This window comes from Sarcophilus harrisii, chromosome 5 (genome assembly GCF_902635505.1).
Source record: "Sarcophilus harrisii chromosome 5, mSarHar1.11, whole genome shotgun sequence".
Taxonomy (NCBI): Eukaryota; Metazoa; Chordata; class Mammalia; order Dasyuromorphia; family Dasyuridae; genus Sarcophilus; species Sarcophilus harrisii.
In genome coordinates this window covers 274996942-275019374 of record NC_045430.1, presented here as the reverse complement: position 1 = coordinate 275019374, position 22433 = coordinate 274996942, and the positions used below count along the sequence as shown (strand labels likewise).

The window sequence follows — 22433 nt, the reverse complement described above, 5'->3', positions numbered from 1 at the left end:
CACCCAGAGAGAGGATTGTGGGAACTGAGTGTGGATCACAACATAGCATTCTCACTCTGTTGTTGTTTGCTTGTATTTTGTTTTTTCTCAGGTTTTTTTTTTCCCTTCTTGATCCGATTTTTCTTGTGCAACAAGATAACTGTATATCTATACAAATATTGGATTTAACATATACTTTAACATATGTAACATGTATTGGACTACCTGCCATCTAAGGGACGAGGTGGGGGGAAGGAGAGGAAAATTTGGAACAGAAGGTTTTGCAAGGGTCAGTGTTGAAAAATTACCCATGCAGATGTTTTGTAAATAAAAAGCTTTAATAAAATTTTTAAAAAGCACAAAATTTTCCATATCAAAAAATTTAAAAATCTAAGATTTTTCACAAGAAAAAAAATTGGGGTAGAGAGATCAGTTCTGTTTTTAGCATAAACTTGGACAAATTTCAATCCCCCAGGAAAAAGAGAGAAAGGTAGACAAAGCTTTCCTTTCTCATCTGTAGGATGTTCTATGTAGGATTTACATGGCAATATTTCATTTAGCTTTCAGCTTTGTATTTACCTAGATCTTCATACTAGATCAATCGCCCCATGAAATACCAAGAGTTCCAATTTGTTCCTTTTCTCAGACAGGCACTGATGGAGGTGGGTTAATAGACTTGGGAAATAAATGTCTAACCTATCCTCAGCAAGACTGAGAAAAGGTCCTAGGAAGACAGGCTTTGAAGTCAACAACATCCATCAAATCGGTCCCCATCTCCATCAAAAGATAGCTTTTCAGCCCATGACACTACAGATGTTACTTAATCACCTTAACTACAATTACCTTAATTTTGTTCAGCTTGTCTGCAAAAATCTCTTTCAAAGACAAAGGAGACAAATAGCATCAGGTCTGTCCAAACAGGTTCAGACTCTGTGGGTATAATTCGCATTCTTTTTTTTTTTTAATCAAATTCAATTATCAAATCTATCAAGTGATCTAAGTGCCCATCTTCCCATCAAGAATAGAGGAGCCTTCCCTGGCACTCCCCACTGAGATCCAGATATAAAGTACACTATCAAGAGCAGAGTGGGGATCAATTTCTTTTTACCCCAAGACAACTGGCTGGTGCGATTCTTCACTCCCAAAAATGCAGCTTTGTTATTAAAAAGAATTTTTTTTTGAAGCTTACAAAACCTATCCCCTATAAACCCTAAATACTAAACTTCCTACCCTAAACTTTTCCCCATTTATAAGCACAGCAAATTCCTAAGCAAATAACTCAATAACAATCATTTTAAAAAACTAGATTCCAGAAAGCCACACAGCTTTCAGCAGAAGTTCAAATAACTACTCTTACCCCCTCAACCTCCAGGCTCCCTTTCCCAACTGGCATATTTTCCAATTTTCCTGGCCAACAGAAAAAAATTCCAAGAAAGTATCCACCAGTGGTTAGCCACCAATTATCCCTCCAAATAAATTATTTTGTTTAAAAAAAGAAGAAGAATCAATCACTAATCCCATTTCCAGATGAGATACTGGAAACTCCAAAGAACTAAGCTATCTTGTTCCTAGTGATTCAAAAAGCTTGTTAGAACCAACAAAGAGAAGAGAGCTAACTATTCATTATTCTCTTTCTTTACTAGCTCCAATGAAGTTGTCTCCCAAAGACAAACTCCAATATCTAAAAGCTAAGAAAAGAGTCAACTGATTTAGTGAGTCTCTCTCCTCCCCACTCCCCCTTAGTCTTGGCTCTGGACTCATGCTATTTGTCTGGGCATACTGCCTTGTGAAGTTGGAAACTTGATTTTATTAAATCTTATTCAGGAGTCCAGAAGCCTCTGGGCAAGGGCAGCCACAAAATAGGAATGATAAATGATTACATCCTCTTTAGACATGACTGGCCACACAAAGTAATGCCAGATAATTGATGTCAGATAGCCGGGGAGAAGCTCCTGTCAAAGCTCTTTTTAGACCTTCAGGTCTCTGTTAATATCACCACCCAGATCTCAGTTGAAACTTGATAACAGTAACACTAAACTTGTCTCTCCCCCCCCCCCCTGATTTTTTTTAAAAAGGGGAGTGAAGAAAGACATGTAAAGTGTTTTGTTTTGTTTTTTAAATCCCCAAAGTGAAATTGATAGTTAAATCAACAAGCCTCCACAGGCGGGGAACATTGCATATTTTCAGATTTTAAATATATATATATATATATATATTCATCAATTTTATTGATTTCCTTCCCCCTTCCATGTTTCCTTTTTACTTAAAAAAAAATCTGAAGATTTTGCACATATTTAACCTATATCAGATTCTTTGCTGTCTTAGGGAAGATAAGGGAGAAAAATCTGGAACAAAAATGACTATTGAAAACTATCTCTACATATATTTGGAAAAATAATACTATTAAATAACGTTAAATTATTACTCATAAATACTATTAAAATAATGCTATTAAAAATTAAAAATCAAAATAAAATTTCTTCCATTATATAGTATACATCATTGGGAAGGGAAGGGAGGGGCACAGAAGGAAATTCAGTTGATGTAAAAACAAAAAAAACAATTTTTTTTCATTGACAAAAATCAGATTTAATTCATACTAGAGTGACAAAAAACCTTAGGGGAAAAAAAAAAATCTCTTGAAAGTAAAGTGGTGAACAGCCTTTGGAGAGGATTTAGCAGAACATCATTTTATAAACGCTTAGCCTGTTGTCCTAAGAATGCCTCTAGAGAGGGGGAAAAAAAAGACTTTATTGAACGGGAAGGAGGAAATCAAAGATAGTCTATTTAAATACATAAACTAAATCCAACTAAATATGTAAGTTCTGGGAAAGGGAGCATTTTGCATCTAGTTCTAAAGTAAATTACCCCAAGAATTCTGCCCTGATTTGTGTGTTGGTTGGTATTCCTTAAAGTATCTACTTACATCCATATGGGGAAAGAGTACTTTAATTACAGTTTAAAAAAAAAAAAAAGCAAACAAACATATGATATGAGTTTAGATAACCATTTCCTTTAGTAAATATGGGCACCAAAATCATGATACTTGGCTCAAGAAACTATGTCCTCTTGAATATACACAGAATGTTTCTAGATATATTTGGTAAAATAGTAAACTCTTCTCCATAAACTTGCCATCTTAACTTTTTGGACCCTAAGAAGAGTAATGCTTTATTCTTATTAAAAGCAGGCATAAAGAGAAGCAAGCATTTCAATACATATTTTTAAAAGGCTGCAACCTTTTTTATTTAAAAAGTTAAAAAAATAAATAAATAAAAAACGTAAGCCCACATCTTGCCCTAATGGTTAGAAACTCCCCCTCCCCCCCCAAGGGGACAAAAGCTTGAATTCTACCTTAATTTGAGTTTCACCATTTAAGAACTCAGATACCAACAGGTCTCTAACTCACTACACCACACCAGGAATCCAAGGAAAAGTCTCCCCATGCCTAAACCCAAACTTCAATTACAAGGGGTCCCCACGATCCTTTCCAGGAGGAGCCACTCTAGATTTCCCAAAAGTCTTATGAGCTGGGTGTGGAGCCCAAGGATTGCACTGACACTGCAAAAGCAGGGCCCCTCCCCACTGAGAATAGCCCTGCAAGCCACCGGGAAAGGAGATCTGGTTGGCCTGGAGACCAGCCAGGGAATGCTTCAATATCCACTGGCAGATCTGCCTGGGGGGGATGGGGGGTCCCCTATTCAAACCAGTTGGGAAAGAGATGAAAATTAGGCTGCTGGCAGCTTGCTCTTGCCATCTGGCAACTAGTATTTGGGGGAAAGGTGGGTGGGAGAAGGGGAGCCAGAGCCCTTTCTACTAATACATATATATTTGTATCTATAGGTCTATATGTGTATATAAAATGATATATGAAGTATGTATGATATGGCTAGAGAGCCAGTCTTCAGAATCAAGTTTAGATCCTGCCTCTGACACAAATTGTGTGTCCCTGGGCTGGTCACTCAAGTTAAATGTGCCAAACAATTTTCTAAGACTTGTGGGGAAGTTGCTGATTTGCAGTGAAAATAATAACTAAATCTAGTCCTTATCCCTACATACATACACATATTTGCTCCTGCTTGATGGCCTTAGCAGGGCAGGCTAATAAGATACATGGTTACAGGGAAAGCTTGGGCCATCTTCCATCGTCCAGTGCTTTTATTAAATTGCTGGAAACTGGAGGCGCCAAGGGGAGAGTTAGTTACCCTTGGGGGTCTGCCCTCCAGGCTCTGTGCTGGTCAAGGGTAAGGCAGCCTTGTATCGTATCAACGATATCTGGTGCCCCGAGTGAGATGCAAAGGGAGCTGGATTAATTTCAAAGCCAAGAGACCCTGAATTTCAGGAGATGGGTTTGGGAAGCCTTTCTTCCAGAGAAGTCTCCCCCAGACACCCTTTCAGTCTCAGTCTAAGGCTAATCATTGAGGAGGAAATTAACTGATGCACTGGCGAGTCTGATATTCTCCTAAAAAGATGGCTTGTGATAGACTTAAGGGAGAAAATTACTCAATGTGCTTCTCTCTCTATCTTCCCTTCCAAAAAAAAAAAACTAAACCCTAGCTTCCAACAGGTTTCCAGATGAGGGGGAAAAGAACCAAGAAAACTGTCACAATGTGTTTTTTCCCCCGGATTTGCAAACAGCAACCTCGATGCCAGGTTTCTCTAGGCAAAATCTGTTGGGGTTTTTTCCTAGCTAGAGAAAAGGGCTTTAGGATTTGGTAGGGAAGGCCCACACAATACATCCTTGCACCTGGCCAAGCCTTCCGCCTCCCCTCTCTTTTCCTCCCCCCTTGCAATCCCCAGCCCCGAGTAGTAGCATGTACTTTGCAAAGAGTCTCCTCTGACCTGGGAGGCAGATTCTCCCTCAGACAAACAGAGCCTAATGGGGGACTCGGGGCCCAACATCTGCAGTCTTTCTTCTAAAAGCCTAAAGCAGGTGAAGCCAAATGTGAACCAAACTTAAAAGGCAAAAACCGAAAGGTAAAAAGCGCTTTTCACACTTGCAAATCCCCAAACCAGCAGCCTCTGCCACAGTGTGTCCCTCTTAGGAAGTTACTTGGTGCTTGAAAGAAACGACAAATAAGATGTCTGGATACAATTTCTCCCTGTTCTATCACTGCCTGCTATGTAACCTGGGCAAATCCTGCAGAAAAGTGAAAGGTGGAAATGGAACAACAGAATAACCAGAGAAATTAAGGAAGACATCTAACGGTGTCAACAGATTCGGACTCAAAGAATGGTGTAGGTTTCCCATTCACCCAAGTCCAAGTCAAACGAATTTTAAAAGATTTGAGAAAGAAGACAGATGTTCACTTCTTTTATGGCTTTGTTCAGAGTCAAGCAGCACCTCAATCTTAAAAACTCTGTAGTTTAATTTCCCCCTTTAAAAAACATGACAAAAATCTGGAACTTCGATGACATTTCCCCAGTCTTGTAAACAAAAAAACAAAAACTGGAAGGATTTAAGATCCCTTCTCTCCTGCCCCCAAATCCCATCCCAGCCTGCTTTCAAATCATAAAAGTTTGCAGCATCCAACAGGCACTTTCCAGTCCACTACCCATGCCTTGCTCTGTAAATGCCACGGATGATTTGGTGGTAATATAATGGTGAGAACTACCAACTGGCCAAACAGCCGCCAGCCAGCTGCTGCGCTTGTCACACCAGCACAGGGAGGGAACAGCTCTGCACTCTGCTAAAACCTGGGTAAGAGTTGGGGGAGTCGAGGGGATGGGGGAAAGATCACGACTGAACTGTGGGTCTTGTTTCCCACAGCCGGTCCCCTTCTTGTTGCTGAAGTCCATTGGGACATGGAAACACCCAAAGGACAAACACCCTCTCTGCAGAGTGTCATCTTCAAACAGGGACATATACAAACCGGGTACCACCCATCTGTAGCCCACCCCATTCCCCCACTGGAATCACACTAAGCCATAGCAGACCCTAGGAAAGACAGCAGCATCCTGGGTATACTTCTACTTCCCTATGTAGCTACCTATGCTTAATAAATAAAGACCTTGGGAGGTTAGCAAAGTAGTGGCCACACCTGCCAGTTGCTTTCAAAAAGTCCCCAGGAGGATGTATTTAGGGGAAACGGACAAGTTGGAGGACAGCCATTTTCTACAGCACTTGCTGTTGCTACAGCTGCTCCCGGGGTCTCTGGGAGTGCTTCTCATACAAAATCCTATAACCCCATCCACAACATATTCAACCCACAAGCTGTCTAGGCGAGATATTAACAGTTGCTGGTCCACCACACCAGTGGGATCTACACCTCCATGCCTTGCGCAGTTGGGCAGGGGCATTATCTTTTTTTGGAGAAACCTGCCTGACGTTACTTGTTTATTGCAGAAAATGTATCATAAATCAAAGTCAGAAATGAGTTCATGTTCTCTACTGTCAGAGAGTTGATGGACTCAATGTATAGAACATACATGTTTGACCATATATGTTTTGCTTGACTTTGCATATGGATTACAAAGGCTTTCTGTTCTTTTTCTTTTCTTAGGGGGTGGAAGAAAAATATTTTTGTTAATTGAAAAAAATTAATTTAAAAAATTACCAAAAAAGGGGTTTCTGCTTGGAAGCAGCAGGTTCAATCATGGGGGAAAGGAATGGGGAGCCAATTCTTCCACTCTTTGGGGAGAGAACAAGGATAAAAATGTTTACCCAACCAAGTTCCCTAACCCCATTTTTCCTCTCAAGGAGTTCCATTCAATCTCCTAACATATCACTTCCATGGAAATGACTCCTCTCTCTCTATTTCTAGCCTTGCTCTTTCTCAGCTGCCCTTTGGGCTGGGCTGCCTGGTATCATCTCAAATTCAAGACCGGCTTGGACCATTCCAGGAGTCAGCAACAGGTGGTTTGATTTGTTCTTTGCGTAGAGAGCAGAGATCTGGCTAAGCCAGACCCCTTTTACAAAGCGTTCACCTGGTGAACAAGGACATATGTTCAAAATGGCTTCCCTCAGTTAACATCTGGGGGCTGGCACTGGGAGCCTGCCTTTTTTGGGGGCTAAGCTAGCTGGCTGAGCCAGCCAAGGAACATGCACATTGGGTCTCATTAACACAGGGCCAGCACCAGCTGAAACAGGAGAGAGTGTTGAAGCAGGCCTAAGATTGGAGATTTATTTGCTCACCAATATCCCTGTTCCTTAATGCTACAGCGGACCATGATTTACACAGCTCAGATAGACAATCCTGATGTTTTCTTGAGCTTGGTTGTCTGCCAATCTCGTAAATTAACCTTATAAGGAATGTGTAGATTTGGGGTGGTATGAACTTGAATTCTGAGGGCAGGGCAGGAACGGGGAACACAGAAGCCATAAGTGACTGGGGGTGGGGAAAGGGCTGTGTGACACATTATTATTTGGTTTCTTCGTATTTCTAGGAAAACATTCATCTTCTTGCCAGAGGAGGCTAAGCACCTCAAAAGAAAGATATAATTGAGAAAAACCACCCAAGTAGGACACAGGTCTGGATAGCAAGGGTGGATGCAAGACAAAGGCAAGCTCGACCTAATACCAAGGCAGTCTGGGAGAATACACAGCCCTCGCCCACGTTTACACAAAATGGATTTCTGCCTGCCACATTTTCAAGCAGATTATCCTACAAAGAAAACTTGGCTCTGCCTCTCTGCCTATAGTCATACCATGTCTATACTTTTGTCCTAATAGCTGAGGTGCTCTCCACATGAACCAGTGAGAAGAAGTTAAAGGCAATGTTGACTGAGAGGGGAGGAAAAAAAAAAGTGTAGATTTCCCAAAACAGAAATGTCCCTTTCCTAACAGTGGTGTTTTCTCCCATTTCAGTCCTCACGGTGTTCTTCTAGCAGGCAAAAACCAAAACAGAATCATCTCCTAGAAAAGTCTGCATCCCACTCTAAGATCTATACAATGTTGGCTGAATGGGTTCCAGACCAAAACCAACCAAACAAAAAAAGATGACCAAAGAGCAGGGGGAGAGAGCAATCTACCACTCTCTAGATCGAATTAATGCTAAGTACTAGAGGCTCTTTTATTCAACAGAACCAGCAGAGTGTTTCCCAAGCTTCACAGAACATATTTAATGTCAGAAGGGACCTGAAAAACCCACGTCTCTGGTTCTATATATGAAGAAACTGAAAGCAGCAGGGAGAAATGGTTTGTCCAAGATGTGATAAGTTGCAGATCCCACATCAGACTCAAGTCCTCTGACTTCCAGTACACTGGGCTCTGCACCCCTTCCCCACCCCATGAAAAGATCAACTGAGTTCTTAACTAGCTTAGAAGATCTTTCCAAGTTTGCCTTTGCTCTTAGTCCAATGATGAGGGATTACTGGAAAGCTCTTAGGGGGAGGGGAATCAGGGTCTCCATTTGGACTGTGATCTTTATTCACAATTATAACAGGAAAAGAGAAGTGAAGACAATTCCCCCATTCAAGGTTTCAGAAGGAACCAATCTAACCTGCTTAAGCCAAAAGGCAGCCAACTTTATTCTTTAACCTGCCTTAGGTTTGCCTGTGTCTCTGTAAATCTGAAATGCCATACAATAGCTAGGACCAGTTCTGTTCAAGATAAATCCTTAGAGAAAAGGCAGTTGGACTGGGAGGGGAAGGAGGGGAAGGGGAAGGGGGAGAGACTAATTGACAAATGAGGTAAGGATTCTGGCCCCTGGCCAAGCCGTTCTGCACCAGAAGGATGAGGAGTCTTGGACTTCTAATCAGAACCCTGATTCACCAATAGATTGAGTGGGTTTTTTCTTTTAAATGTTAAATAAATGTTTAAATATAAATTAAATAAATCTTTTCTGGTGCAGTCCATAGGGTTACAAAGAATTGGACAGAACTGAACAACAACATTTCTATCCAGTTAACAGAACAGCCTCCTCATCGAGTCTTCCTTCGGGCTACTTGAGATTACAGACAATTGCTACCAAAACACTTTGTGGAGTCAGAGAACTGGTGTTATTCTGCAAAATGGGGGGAGGATATTTAAGATAAAGGTGAGTTACCTATGAATTAACAACTTAAAGTGAAGCTCACTCATGTCAAGACTTTGGGATGCTACCAGAAAATGTCTTTGTTTGTTCTTTTTCTTCCTTCTGAGTCCCCATTCAAGATTGTCCCTGTACTAAGGCAAATTGCAAATGCCAATATGCAAATGGACAGACAGCCTGGGAATACCAGGATATCCCTGGATATCTAGCTTCACAATATCTAACCCAAGTCATCCCCCAAATCACAGAACCAGAGGAGTCTCATGAAAGTGATTGCAATCTGGACTTCCACTTTTATTAAATCTTCTGGCTTTTCACTCACTTCTAAGCAGACAGATGCACAGAGATTAATTTTGTCAAACCCTATTATAACCCAGCTCAATATTGTTTCTGAGATTCAAAGTCAGACAGCATTGTATAGTCAAGAAGTCCAGAGTCTGCCTTCAAATCCCTTGCTCTGACATCTAATAACCAGTTGACCTACAAAGGGCCAGTAGCTCCGACAAATCTAAATTTTCTAGCTGTATTTAAAAAAAAAGGGGGGGGAAGAGGGGCTGAATCAGGGATTCTACACTCCCTTGCAACTACATCTATAACCTCAATTAACATCCTTTATCTGGACAACTCCAGTCAAGAAAGGCCTTCCTCCAGTCTGAATTTTCCTCACCCTGAGATTTCCCCCTCCTTCTCCCTATTTCTCTCCTCCATTTAGAGCAGCTTTAAATGAGATATCCTGGGGAAGTACCAAGGGGAGAGGGCTCCAAGTCACTGAGAACTGGTTTCAATCCCGAGCCTCTGATACCAATAAACTGCAATGCCTTGGGCAAGAAAGCCCTCACAACTGCATTTACTGACTAGGTTTTCTCTGTACCTAACACTGTGCTAGACCCTGAGAATACAAAATCAAAGCAGAAACAGTTCCTATTCCTAAAGAGCTTATAGTCTAGTGAAAGAGATAATCTGTAGGGAAGGAACTATGTACAGAACAGATACAAAATTAATATAAACAGGTTATGGGAGGGAGTCACTCAGCCCTCAGTTTGATCATCTGTAAAATGAACATTATCTTGACTATGTCTCTGTCACAAGGTTACCAAGAGGAAGTCACTTGGTAAATTTTGGAACACTACAAATTGGAGTTCGAATTTTGTTTAAAATGATAGCATCCAGGTGCCACCTACGACACTTATTCTTCCCAAAAGCATGTCCATTACAAAACCCTCTCTGCCTCTAACTGGGAAAGAATAAAAAAGTTGAAAGCAATTTATCTTCCTTGAGAGACATTCAGAACACCTCCCCTACACTTTCCAACCCCCTGTCCTACTACCAAAAATATTTACCGGTGGTTAGCTATGGTCAAGGTTTTATTAAGTATCTTTAGCCCTTTAACAAATGAATCTTTTTTTAAAAAAATAATTTGTCTTTAGATAGCCACGAATGTTAACAGAAATTGGAACAAGATTTTCCAGACAGCTCTTGCCTCCTTTGAGGGACCAGCATTCAAGCACATAGAAGCTTTCCATTCCTTCCCTCCAGTAGGAAAAAATTCCTACATTTTTTCCCTAGCTATTAAAAAATGTAAAACGTGAAAAAAAATTTTTGTTCTGGAGCAAAGTATCATCTTGGTCTTGAGGTCTTGCAATTTTTCTTTTTCGTTAACTTCCATGAAGCAGCAGCATCTCCAGCTCCAACTTCAATTTCAGACTTCCAAGATGGTTTCAGTTAAAATCTGGCGATGTCAATGAAGTCAAACCTAAATGATCTTCATTGAAAATGAGTGCAGGCAGCGATTTCCAGTCTTCAGGTTCTTCAACGAAAGGCCAAGATTGAAGATTAAAGGAAAAAGTTACCCTCGGGAGAACAAGGAGTAGGGAAGAGAGTCAACAGGTTATTTAACATCTCATCAACCGCTCCTTTGATCCCCAGAAGGCCATGGCTTGGAGATGACAACTGAGAAGACCTTTGGAGTCACAGACAGCGTTCATGGCCAGTGAAATCCCTTGAAATGCCCAAAGATAGGCTTCTGTTATGATTATGGGTATGGCTGGCATTGGACAACCAAGGTGTCCTTGTACAAAAAGAGCAAAGAGAATTGACAGACGTGAGTCCTGAGTCCAAGATGGTGACTTTATTGACCAAGTTCTATAGGCCCCTGAATTACCCTGTCACAGGAAACATTATAGACCCATGTGGGAAGGAAATGCCCATAACATGAAACAAGCACTTGATGACACCCTCACTATCCTTTGCATCTGAACACAAGACTACTGATTGTAAGCGCTGCTTGCTTGTAGGTAGGGAGCTGAAAAGACAAATGCAAGACTAGCTATCATCCTCAGGACATCAGTCTTCAGCCCTCAGCCCTAACTTAAATATTTCTTTCTCTTCTTGATGGTCTTGAACTTGCAGTTGAAAGATGGTCTCAATTGTACAAGATGACTCGCCCATCAGTCTTCAAGGAACTAAAACAAACTAGCCTGTCTACAGCTATCCCTCAAAAGCTCTCGTAGATCAAGTGGTCTCCAAGGTCCCTTCCAGCTCTAGATCTATGATCCTATGATTCTATGATCTCATAGCATTTAGAGCCAGAAGGGACCTTAGTTCCCCATGTGCTACTTTTTCCCTGTCTTCTTCCTACCTGTTGGCTTCTCAACCATTAACTGCTTGGCTTCTTCATTATATTCTTATAAAATAAGGCGAGCTTAACTAAGTTATTCCAAAATGAGCTCCAGGTCCAACTCAGGAGAGATTCTGAGACCTCCTTCCTGATAACTTTATCTCCTCATCTGATGGTAGTTTAGTCTCTGTCAGGATCTTAGTCTTGATTCCCTGGCTCAGGAAGCCAGATGGCTCAATCCTGGAAATGGTCCTCATTCCTCATTGAGAGAAGAGTGCTAGAGAAGATTTCCCAGTTCATGGAGGTGGATTAGTATCTAATAAATGATATTTCATCTCCCGACTCCACGCCTATACACAGATGGTCTCCCTTTATCTATAATGTCCTTCCTAAGTTTCCTCAGAGGTGAACTTCAAGGCTACTTCCTCCCTGACTCCTTTTCCATTTCCTCCTACCTCTTCTCAAAAATCACAAAAATAACTTAAGCTTTTAGATAAACCTTCTAGAGACATATTTAACATACTTTTCCCCCCCCCAAACCAGGAGAATGACAATTCCTTGGGAAGTTAGAGACTAATATTTTCCATCTTTTTTATCCACAACCCAGTGCTTGCATATAATGAGCTCTATAAAATCTGATCAACTTTTTCCTAGGTGCCAGATTTTTGTGAGGCCAATTCAGAACATCAGAGCAGTGCTCTCTGTTTGCTTGGTCTACGGGTGCATTAAATAATACTCCTATGGAAGAACATCACAAGTCCCAGATTCTGAGGCTTCTTATTTCTGGAGAAAGGGGAACAAATGATGTGAGCCAGAGAAGCCCCTCCGAACAGCCTCAGCAATCTCTCAATAGCCCAGAAACAAAAAGGGGGAAAAAAAGGCTTCGTTTCCCCCAATCCTAGAAGCCATTTTCCCAATTGTGTTCATTTCCAAAATACTAACATTTGAAAATTTTGGATTTGTCTTCAGAAATGGAGCTTCCCCCAGATGGAAAAATCAAATACACTATTATGTTAAGAAAAGTAAATGTAGCTTCCAATAATAATACACTCGGATGGTTTAAACGAATCTGTTTCCAATTATTTTAGGAGTAGTCTTTAATATAAGTAACTGAGGCAGGATTGGAATAGATCAGGGCCATAACCTCCAGACTCCTCCTCATTTCCCATTGGAAGCATCCCCGTAAACAGGCGAATTGAAGAACCAAAGTAAGTTCATGCCAAGGTTTCCATTGGCCCCATTAAGAAACAACTCCAGTGACCAGGGACTGGAGCAGGAGGGGCCGGCCCCGACTGCGAGCTTTTTGAGCTCATTCCTGCTCCGACAACGACCCCCAGTGGCCTGGGGCAGATGAGGCTTTTCCATTCGGGTCCCCAATACAAATTCTAAAAACAGAAGAACCATTTCCAGGAAAGGGAAGAGTAGTGATGTTTGTTTTTAAGATCTAAAAAACTAAATCATCTATGGGGAAAGAAACTCGTTGCTGGACAGTTCTCACTACCCCTGACTCGTGTCATAATAATAGTTAGGTACCCATGGACAATGACTTTCTATTTAAACTAGTTTTTCTTAAACTGACATCAACTGGTATGTATAATCATTATGCATGACTTTACATGATCAAAAAGTATCAGAGATGAAGAGTTCAATTCATCTATTATTATGTGTAAAATAACATCAAACACAGGAAGATTTAAAGCTTGAAAGTCATCTAGTCTAAGAGGGAGGGAAGGTGGAAAAGGAGAGAAGAAAAAAAGAGGAAGGAAAGAAGGAGGGGGAGAGGTTAAAAAAAGGAGGGAAGAAGGAAGAGAGGGAAAGAAGAGGGGAGGGAAGAAGGGAGAAAAGGAAGGAGGACAGGAGGGAGAGGGGGGAAGAGGGAAGGAAAAGAGGGGAAAGAGTAAAGAAAAGGGGAGGGAGGGAGAGAGGGAAGGAAAGAAGAGGAAGGGAGGGAGATGAAAAGAAGAGGAAGAGAGGGAAAGAAAGAAAAAGGAAAAAAGGGAGGAAGGAAAGAAAAGAAAAATGGAAGAGAGAAAAAAGAGAGGAAGGGAGAGAAGAAAAGAAGAAGAGAAAAGGAAAGAAGGAAAAGAAAAGGAGCCTTGAATTTAGAGTTGGAGGTCCAGGGTTTGAATCTTCTGCTTATGACCTTAGGGGAATGATTTTGGGCAAGTCGCCTCCCCTGCCTGAGGGTCAGTTTCTTCATTTCTAAAATTAAGAAAAGGGACTAAATGACTTCTAAGATCCTCTCAGCTCTCTACTGTGCTCCTGCATTGCCAGGTAGACAAAAACAGGATCCTAATCGGGGAAGGGACAGAGAAGGGAATCCTAGATTTTGATCCAGAAGAGACTTGAGGTCTTTGAGATAAGGAATTAGAGGCTCATACAAGGGAAGTGCCCGGGCCCAGGGAGGAAATAGGAGAGATTTGAGCTCAAGTCCTCTGTCTAGCTAGTCCCTTTCTCAAGAACTGGAGTTCTGAGGAACTGGTCCTCTCTGTGAATAGCATGCTTAGCACTTCACATAGTATAAATTAAATTGCATTTAGTTGATATTTATATTTACATTTTTTATATTTAGCTATCATTTGAGTCTTCAAGAACATACAAATGGAAAGCCAGTCTGTTATCACTTATCAACAGAGACCATTTCAAATGATCTGAGGCAAAGTGGTTCCAGCTATCTCGAGGGGTCACTGGCTCTGCTCCAAACCTATGCAATCCATTTCTAGATCTTCAGCTGAGGGCCAGGTCACATCCACACCTTCCCCCACTAATACAGGAACCAAAGAGCACAAAAAACCCCAGGGACTTAGCATGGTGTCCATCATGCTGGCCCTGCCTCTCAAAAAAGCAAGATAATCACGCCACAGATTAACAGTGGAAACCGGCTGTATCTCACTTATAATTAAAGTGACTTCCAGAGGCTTAAATCTTGCTAATTTGCACCACTACTTCCCTTCTCTCTCCCCTCATACTCTAAAAATTGAGGTGGTCATTTTCTTCCAGTAATTTTCCATCCATTTGTATGTTTTCAGGATAACCTTTTGCAAGCCATTCTTAAAGCATGCCTTCCTTTCAGGGAAAGGAAATAGGTTTGGGCAATAGAGTCCTTCTAAAATAGATAATCTGATTCAGTCCCAAGAAAGGAAATTTTTTTTTTAATCAGTCAAAAAGTCTTACTAGAGATGAGCTCCTTGATTGTTTTTTTGGCCAAGAGGAAGACTTAGAATTTAGAGAGTTCTCCAATGTAAGCCCAAGACTCACTAGTCAAATATTCTAGGATACAAGGAGGAGATAGCAAATGCCTTTATTCCTAGAGCTAATCAATCACTGGGGAAAAGAAATCTCTATTGATTTTGTAAATAATGGGGGAGGGAGACCAGCTAGAATTAGAGGGAAGATTTCCCAAGGAATCATCTTTATTAGGGGCTAACCTCATGCAGAAAGTTTGATAAAACCCCATATAAATATGCCCAGGGGAAAAAATGGCTCTTTGGCTAACCATTTCTCAGTAATTGATCACTTATTTTCAAGGAGCCACAGGGAAACCAAAGACCCTAAATGGTACCAGTGAGGAAGGAAGGCATTTCAGCCATGTACAAGGGGAGAGGGCTAAGAAAAGGTATCCATTGCCCTATGCTTGGTTACATCACAGTTAAGATCCAAACAAGATTCTGGAAATCTTCAATGGAAGAAACGCATTGAGCTGAGGACCCCTCTATTTAAAAGTGTCACTGAACTGAAATCAGGGTATCGTTTTCAAAATCCCAAGATTTAAATGAAGAATCCTGTGGTTGATTATTACTCATATAAGTTCCTGCCAATCAAACCCAGCATTATCCTAAGTGCTCTATAAAGCAAGAAACCAACCATGACATCACTTGGTTAATAGATCACCAAAGCCCCCCAAACTCAAACCAAATCAGTCCTTGGCTACTCCATCCTAAAGAAAGCAGAATGCTCATGTTTCAGCCCTCGTTAAGTCATCGTTGGCAAGCACAACAACCTGAGTTAAAGACACATGCCCCCAGCCAGAGCCATCTTGGTTTCCAAATACCAGATGAGCCAAGAGGAGGAGGAGGACGGAGCAAAGGAGAGCTGAGAACCAGAAGGTATCAAAGTCTTGAGGACAGGGAACTAGTGGGGCATGAAAGGCACACAAAAGAATTCACGTGGATGAGTCCCACGGAAATTAAATCTAGTCTTCTATTACAGGTAGAAGATTTTCCTTCTCTTCTCTCTCTTACCTCCTTGCTCATGAAGGAAATCTCTAAATATTAAGATTGGGTTGTGGATAAGGTACAATAGACCATTCGGTTCTGCATAAACAGAACGGGGGTGGGGGGTGAGGGGGGAGAACCAAAAACTTCCACCCACTGTGAAGGTCCCTTATTCCTTCCAATTGCCCTTGCCACCACGAAGGCTGAGAACAAAAGGCTTTGAAGACTGTCATGAGACAAATAAATAAATCTTATGACTAGAGATTTCCTCATTTCCTATCCTCTTTGTCAAAGAAGTTAGGAAAACATAGAAGGCATCTCCAAGTGGCTTTGAAGCCAGCCCCAAGACAGCTTTGAAAATTTCTGCCCTTTCAGAGGGTCCCAGGTTTGGAGCAGAATTGAACCCAGGCCCTCAGTCACTCTTCCCCATGCGAGGAAGAGGGAATGAGTAGGAAAAGCCCAAGTGGGGGGAGGCCCAAGTGCTCGGACGTCCTGCCTCTCCTCCTCAGGCTCCCCACACACACACACACAGAGCCCCATCACCTATTGTAGCACAACCACGCTAGGACTTAGTACGGTTAGTCTGTGGTGGCAGACACACCCAAGGGACTCACAATCCATCTTAATCACTTACCTTCCAGCAAGGAATGAAGACCACTTGTGTACCAAGGGACAAGGGCCCACAGTACAAATCAACCGTCAGCTACACACAAGTAAAACGCAACTTAGTGGGGGGCTGTGGACGGGTTTTATTTCAATCAAAGCGAGATGTAAACGGTTCAAATTGCCCTTTACTTGTAGGCACATCGCACCACACTTAAGTCAACCTAGTCCACAAATGCACATACCCCTTCCCTCCTCCCCCCATTCTCTCTTCTGGGCAACGGGATTGTCCCATTATTGGGCAACAGGAAGCCAGCTAAGTTTCCGGCATGGCTAGTCTCCAAGTCCAAAACCAGAGCCATCTTAGAATCCCCTTCACATCTCCTGGCCAGTCACCCACATTTACCCATTCTTTTTAAAGCTCACTGCATCAGTCTCTTCTCTTTCCATTCCCAATGCAACTCCCTGCTTTAAACCTTTATTAACCCCGTGGTGATACTGCTAAAATAACTCGCGTCCTAAGTCCCATCTCCAATCTAGCCTCCATTTTGCAATCAGATTCATCTTCCTTCTGCTCTTACCTACTCAGAATCCTTCCATGGATTCTAATATGTAAAATCCACATGCCTACATGACTTTCTGGACCTAACCTAGCATTTCTGGCATTAACATCTATTATCTTCCATTACTTGACTCAACTCAACATTATTAAGCACCTACTATGTGCCCTTAGGAAACATATCCAAAATGCATACTGCCAAGCAGAATATGTAAGTCTAGGAGGGCTAAGATCATGGAGAAGAGTCATAATGGCAAAGAGATGGGATTGAGTCCTTTTTCCTAAAAGAGTGTAGAGGACCTTATGTCCAGCTAAGAAGTCTGACGATTCTGCAGGAAGCAAAGCAACACTGAATATGTCTGGACAGGATCTGGTATCAGCAGTCCAGAGACTGGAAGCAGCAGAGATGAAAAGCAAAGAGACTGCTGCTGCTGAAAGACTCTTGGGGGATAAGTTAGTCCTATGGTGGGAAAGAAAGGGACAGATTCAAGAGATGTAAAGAGGGGGGAAAACCAGCCATAATTGGGAATCAAATGAAGGTAAGGTCAATGAAATGAGAGCATCAAAAACGAACAAGGTTTGAGCCTGGGTGACAGCTGGAATAATGATATCATTAGTGGACTAGGGAAGCCAGAAGGAGAAGATTTGTGGGTGGGAGTGAGAAAATGAGCTCTGCAGCAATTCTTCATATGTCTCTTCTCACCCAAAGTGCTTTCTACATAGGAAGTGCTTAATAAACATCCTCTGAGCTGACTGACCCAACAGCTGCTGGTTTTATCTGAATTCTGCCTCGAGGCAAAGAATCAGAATCATAAAAAAAGCTCTAAGCTACAAGTCGGAGGCAAAGTTGAGTTCTGATAAACAGAAATCATGGAAGGTCCCTGGGCTTGCAGATGGCCAGCCTGTTCCAAGTTCTAACAGATCTTTGAAAGGTGTCGTTCTGATAACATTTACCTGCCACTGTGACACATTAACACAATTCTTGGAACACAGTCCTTATCTCAGTTTTATGAGTAATACATGACAAGTCTGTGGACTTTAGGACCCAAGAACACAGAAATACATGACTAACACACAATTCTGCCACTGGTTCCTGTGCAAAGTTAGGCTTGGGTGCAACGAAAGTGGAAGACTTTGAAAGGACATTGGAGATGTAGAAAAAGGTGAGGAGATAAAGAGAGAGCTGGGCTGCTTCCAAAGAAGTGAGAATCGAGCCATTCAATGGAACATAAGTACCTTGAAGGCGAGGCTGGCTTATGCCATTCCCCCTATGCCCAGCACTACGGGTTAGTAGTAGGTGTTCAACAGATGCTATTTGAATTTATTGTTTGAATTGGGGGAAATAACAGGGATATGGCAATTACAGACTGAAACAACTTGATAAAGGGAGAAAAGGCCTCAGAGAGTTTGTATTAAATAGGAAGGGTGAGGGGAATGTCCTAGTGACCCGTAGGTTATGCTATGTTTGAGTTTCTTCTACTGCAAAGAAAGAGCTATGAATGTTCAAACTCTAGGTTAAGCAGAGTAAATAAGTGGTGGAGACCAAGCTCAAAGCCATGCTTTCTACTCCCAAGGACATGGCCCCTCAGTAAAGAATAGACACCAGACCATCTTCTTCTAGAAATTCATCAGAGATATTCGAGGAGGACAATAGGAAATGCTACTCGTGATCTACACAAGATGTACAGAGCAAAAATAATCAAGGGAAATGGAAAACTATCACTGGTGGCTGTCACCAGATTGGCTATGCTGGGATGCAGGATTAGAATGTGAGAATGGAAAAATCACTTTATTCAAAAGGAATAGAACAGATTTTAAAAAGCTAACACAACAGTATTGTTTATCAAGAAAATGTGTTCTTGTGAGGAAATCCATGGAGCAAGAGGTTTGAATTTGGATGAGGATCAGCATAGGAAGAAACAAAAGCACTCTCATGGGGTTGAATATAGCCCACCAAGCCAGAAGGAAGAAATGAATGGTGAGTTCAAAAATCTCACCACAGAGCTAGTAGAGAGGGATGTTGCAGCAGTGAAGAGAAACTTTAACCCTTCAGATGTCTGCTAGAGCATTCTGCTAGAGCATAATGTGTCTCCTCAGTACTTACTACAGAGTCTGGCACATAGTAGGTGCTTGAAAATGCCAACTGTACCATGAAGCAGGTACTAGTCTCAGGAAAACGTTTCTAAATGTCCCTATGGTATCTGCTCTTACAATCAGTGACTTTCCCCAACCAAAATCCTAAACTCAGCTTCTAAATTTCAGGTTGCAAAGTGTTTTGCCAATCTAACTGTGACATTTCCCCACAATAACTTCACAGCACAAAACTCCCAAGCGTTGTCCACACCTTAATGTCAGTAAGAAGCAGCAAGGTACTAGCCTTAGTTATATATCCCTGCTGGGAGGGAACCTGAAGACCACGTAAAGTAGAGCACATGCTCTGTACCCCTCACTCTCCTACCAATCCCTAAAAAAGAAAAGCCCGTCTTAGGGCCTGCTATCATGGCAGGTACCAAATTAGAGTTGGGGCCAAGGGCAATGCCTTTCCAAAAGCTTTTAATAAAGAAACAAAAAACCTTTTTCATCTACTGGGGAATTAGCAGATGGGGAGTACAATCTGCTCAATTCCTGGTTCGGGGTCTCGCCTATAAAACTGGAACAGATTACTTCTAGGGCTGTTTATTTGTATAAATATTTCAATCGATCAAATAATTCTTTGGTTGTTGTTCAATCATGTCTAACTCCTTGACCACGGTTTGCCATTTCCTTCTCTAGCTCATTTTACAGATGAGGAAACTGAGGCAAACAAGATTAAGTGACTTGCTCAGTCACACAGCTGTGTCTGATCTATACATGAGGTTGAATTTGAACTGCCTCAGCTCCAGGCAAGTGCTCTATTCACTGTGCCACCTAGTTGCCCCATCAGGAATTATTTAAGCACACACTATGTGCCAAGGGCCAGAACATATGGGTCCCCATTATACCAATGGTCTAGCTGGGCAACCCTTAGGAAGCAGAGTGAGACACACAGGAAGGGCTGTGGAATATAAGACACATCAACGGGGGCCTTTTAGTTGGGAAGACCCTGTTGTACAGGGGCAAGGGCACCAGATTCGTAGTGAAAAGACTAGGTTTGAAATTATTACCACATTTTTATACAACATTTATTAACATTGTATGCATTAATACAACAATTATTAATCCAACAGCAACAAATTCAAGATGATCAAGCTTTTCCAGGTGTTTTAAACATGAAACCCAGCCCTACTGTGAGGTTATTTCCCCAACACACACACACACACACACACACACACACACACACACACACACGAGCAAAGAACTCCGAGGGAAAACCTGGGGGCTCACATCCCAGCCCTTCTCTAGGAAGTCAGTCATCTTCTTTTGCCCTGATTATGAAGGGGTCCCCCAGAACAAGCACCAAAACTGTCCTGGGAGGCACAGCCCTGCCCAGCTATAAAAGGAGGCCCTTTTTTAAGATCAAAGAGCAGCCAGCTGCTCTGTGGACCCGCAGCCTCCCATTCCAGTGCCCCATTTGGAAAGGAAAAAATCTTTCGAGAAATATCTGGCTCGCAGAGATGAGCCAAAACGTCCCTCCACAAATACTGAGAAAGCCTTCTCTCCTCCAAAGACAGAAACCTAACCCGCACCACACCCTTATTTTCTATTTCCATTTCAAGGTTGGGCTCTGCTCCTGGCCCTGGCAGGGCTCGCCCATGAGCGCTCCAGGCAAGGAGGAGAGAAGCAGGAACCGCCTTGGAGACAAGGCAGGACCCAGGGATTCCTGATCTGGAGGGCCAGGAGGCAGAGGGGCCCCCAGTGCTGCCCCTGCTGCAAACTCCAAGGGCAGGGAGAAGTTTCCATCTTTGTCCCTGGGGGCTTTCTCCTCCGGGATGCTCTAGGCCAGGCCCCACAAAAAGTGAGGTGGAAGGCTCTGGAGCAGAGGGGCAATCTTCCTAGCTTTCTCCAAAAAGCTTCCTGGACCTCTCTCTCTGAGTAGGTCTCTCTCTGTGTCTCTGTCTCTCTGTGTCTGTCTCTGTCTCTGTCTCTCTCTGTCTCTGTCTCTCTCTGTCTCTGTCTCTCTCTGTCTCTGTCTCTCTCTGTCTCTGTCTCCTTTGCTTGCCACCCTGGGGCTCTGTAATTGTGAAGGATTTGGGGATCACCAAGCTCCTAGGCTAAGATTGCTTAGAACACTTCCCTGTTGCAGGGTTTGTTCTTAAAATAGATAACATCTCCATAATCTGGACAAAATGGAGAGATGGGCTCCTTTTTTTTTCTTTTTTAATTTACAAGGGACTATCCCATCAATGACATTTCTGAAGTAATAAAAGAATATAGGGGAAATTTGGGCAAAATAAAAACCAAGAAACAGCATTAAAATCTATTTTAAAAATAAAAATAAAACTTGCCCTTTTAGAGCATATAGTGAGCACTTTAAAATGTTTGTTGAAATGAACTTTTATAATTTTTCCCCTGAGGCAATTGGGGCTAAGCGACTTGCCCAGGGTCACACAGCTGAGAAGTGTTAAGTGTCTGAGGCCAGTTTTGAACTCAGGTCCTTCTGATTTCAGGGATGAGGTTTTGCAAATTTTTAAAAATACATCATCTCAATCGAGTTCCACAAAATACTGCCAGATATGTGCTATGATGATGTCCATTTCCTATCTAACAATACTGAGGATTGAGAAGGGAATGAAGTGACTTGTCCAGAGTCCACTGGATAGCTAGGAAGTAGGGGTGAAGATGGGCAGGAGTTGAACCCTGGTCTGCCACACTCCAAACTCAGGGTTCTAACCAGTAGGCTCAGCATGCCCCTTTGCCTTCTGGGAAGGAGCTGAAGCACATTTTATTTGGTGACAACTTTAGAGAACTTAAGAGTCTGGGTGGGTGAAGGAATCCTGCAAGCCTCCAAAGACCCGAATCCGAATTCTCATTTTGGAGCAGCCCCGTCTCAAGGGTTTGGAATTATTTAATCACAACCCCAGGTGAGCCCTTTGTCTGAAGAGCATTGTTTCTGGGGGGTTTTCTAGGAGACTCGGGGGGAAGGTGTCAGAAGGTGACTGTCTCCTATGGTTGGGTCACTCCAGTTATTAGTAGCTCACCCAATATAGATTTCTCCCCAAAGCCCTATCACGTAGCCTTCTTGGCAAGTCCCCGAGGGATTGAAATGTCTAAGATGGCTGACCGGTCAAGAGCCTGAAAGTGATATGGCCAGAAAGACATGTGTTTGGGGCCCACTGGTTCTCACTCCTTTAAAAGGAGTCTTGGCGGCGGGCTTCTCTGAGCCCCCCTAGCTCGGCCCCTTCCCCTCCCCAGACATGTGCCAAATGCAGAGCCCTAGTGGCGCCTCGAGGTGAGGTAAGCAGCCCAGAAAAGCAGCACCTGCTGTCTTCCCATAACCCTCCGATCCTATGGACTGAAGGTGCCAGGAAACGCTGAACTGACTCTTCTGACAGGCAGAGATCCTCCCAAAA

At 42.4% G+C, this 22433-nt stretch overlaps 1 protein-coding gene across 9 annotated transcripts in view; it reads right to left on the bottom strand.

The window, feature by feature from the left end:
• The window catches only part of IGF2BP3 (insulin like growth factor 2 mRNA binding protein 3), a 102701-nt gene that overhangs the window by 44708 nt on the left and 35560 nt on the right, over positions 1-22433 (bottom strand). For 6 of the 9 annotated variants that reach the window (XM_031940611.1, XM_031940613.1, XM_031940615.1 and 3 more), the window contains exon 4: positions 16417-16485. The exons of the other annotated variants lie outside the window; for them this stretch is intronic. In XM_031940611.1, coding sequence (XP_031796471.1) covers positions 16417-16485 — 69 coding nt within the window. The remainder of the gene's footprint in view (positions 1-16416; positions 16486-22433) is intronic. 9 annotated transcript variants of the gene reach the window in all.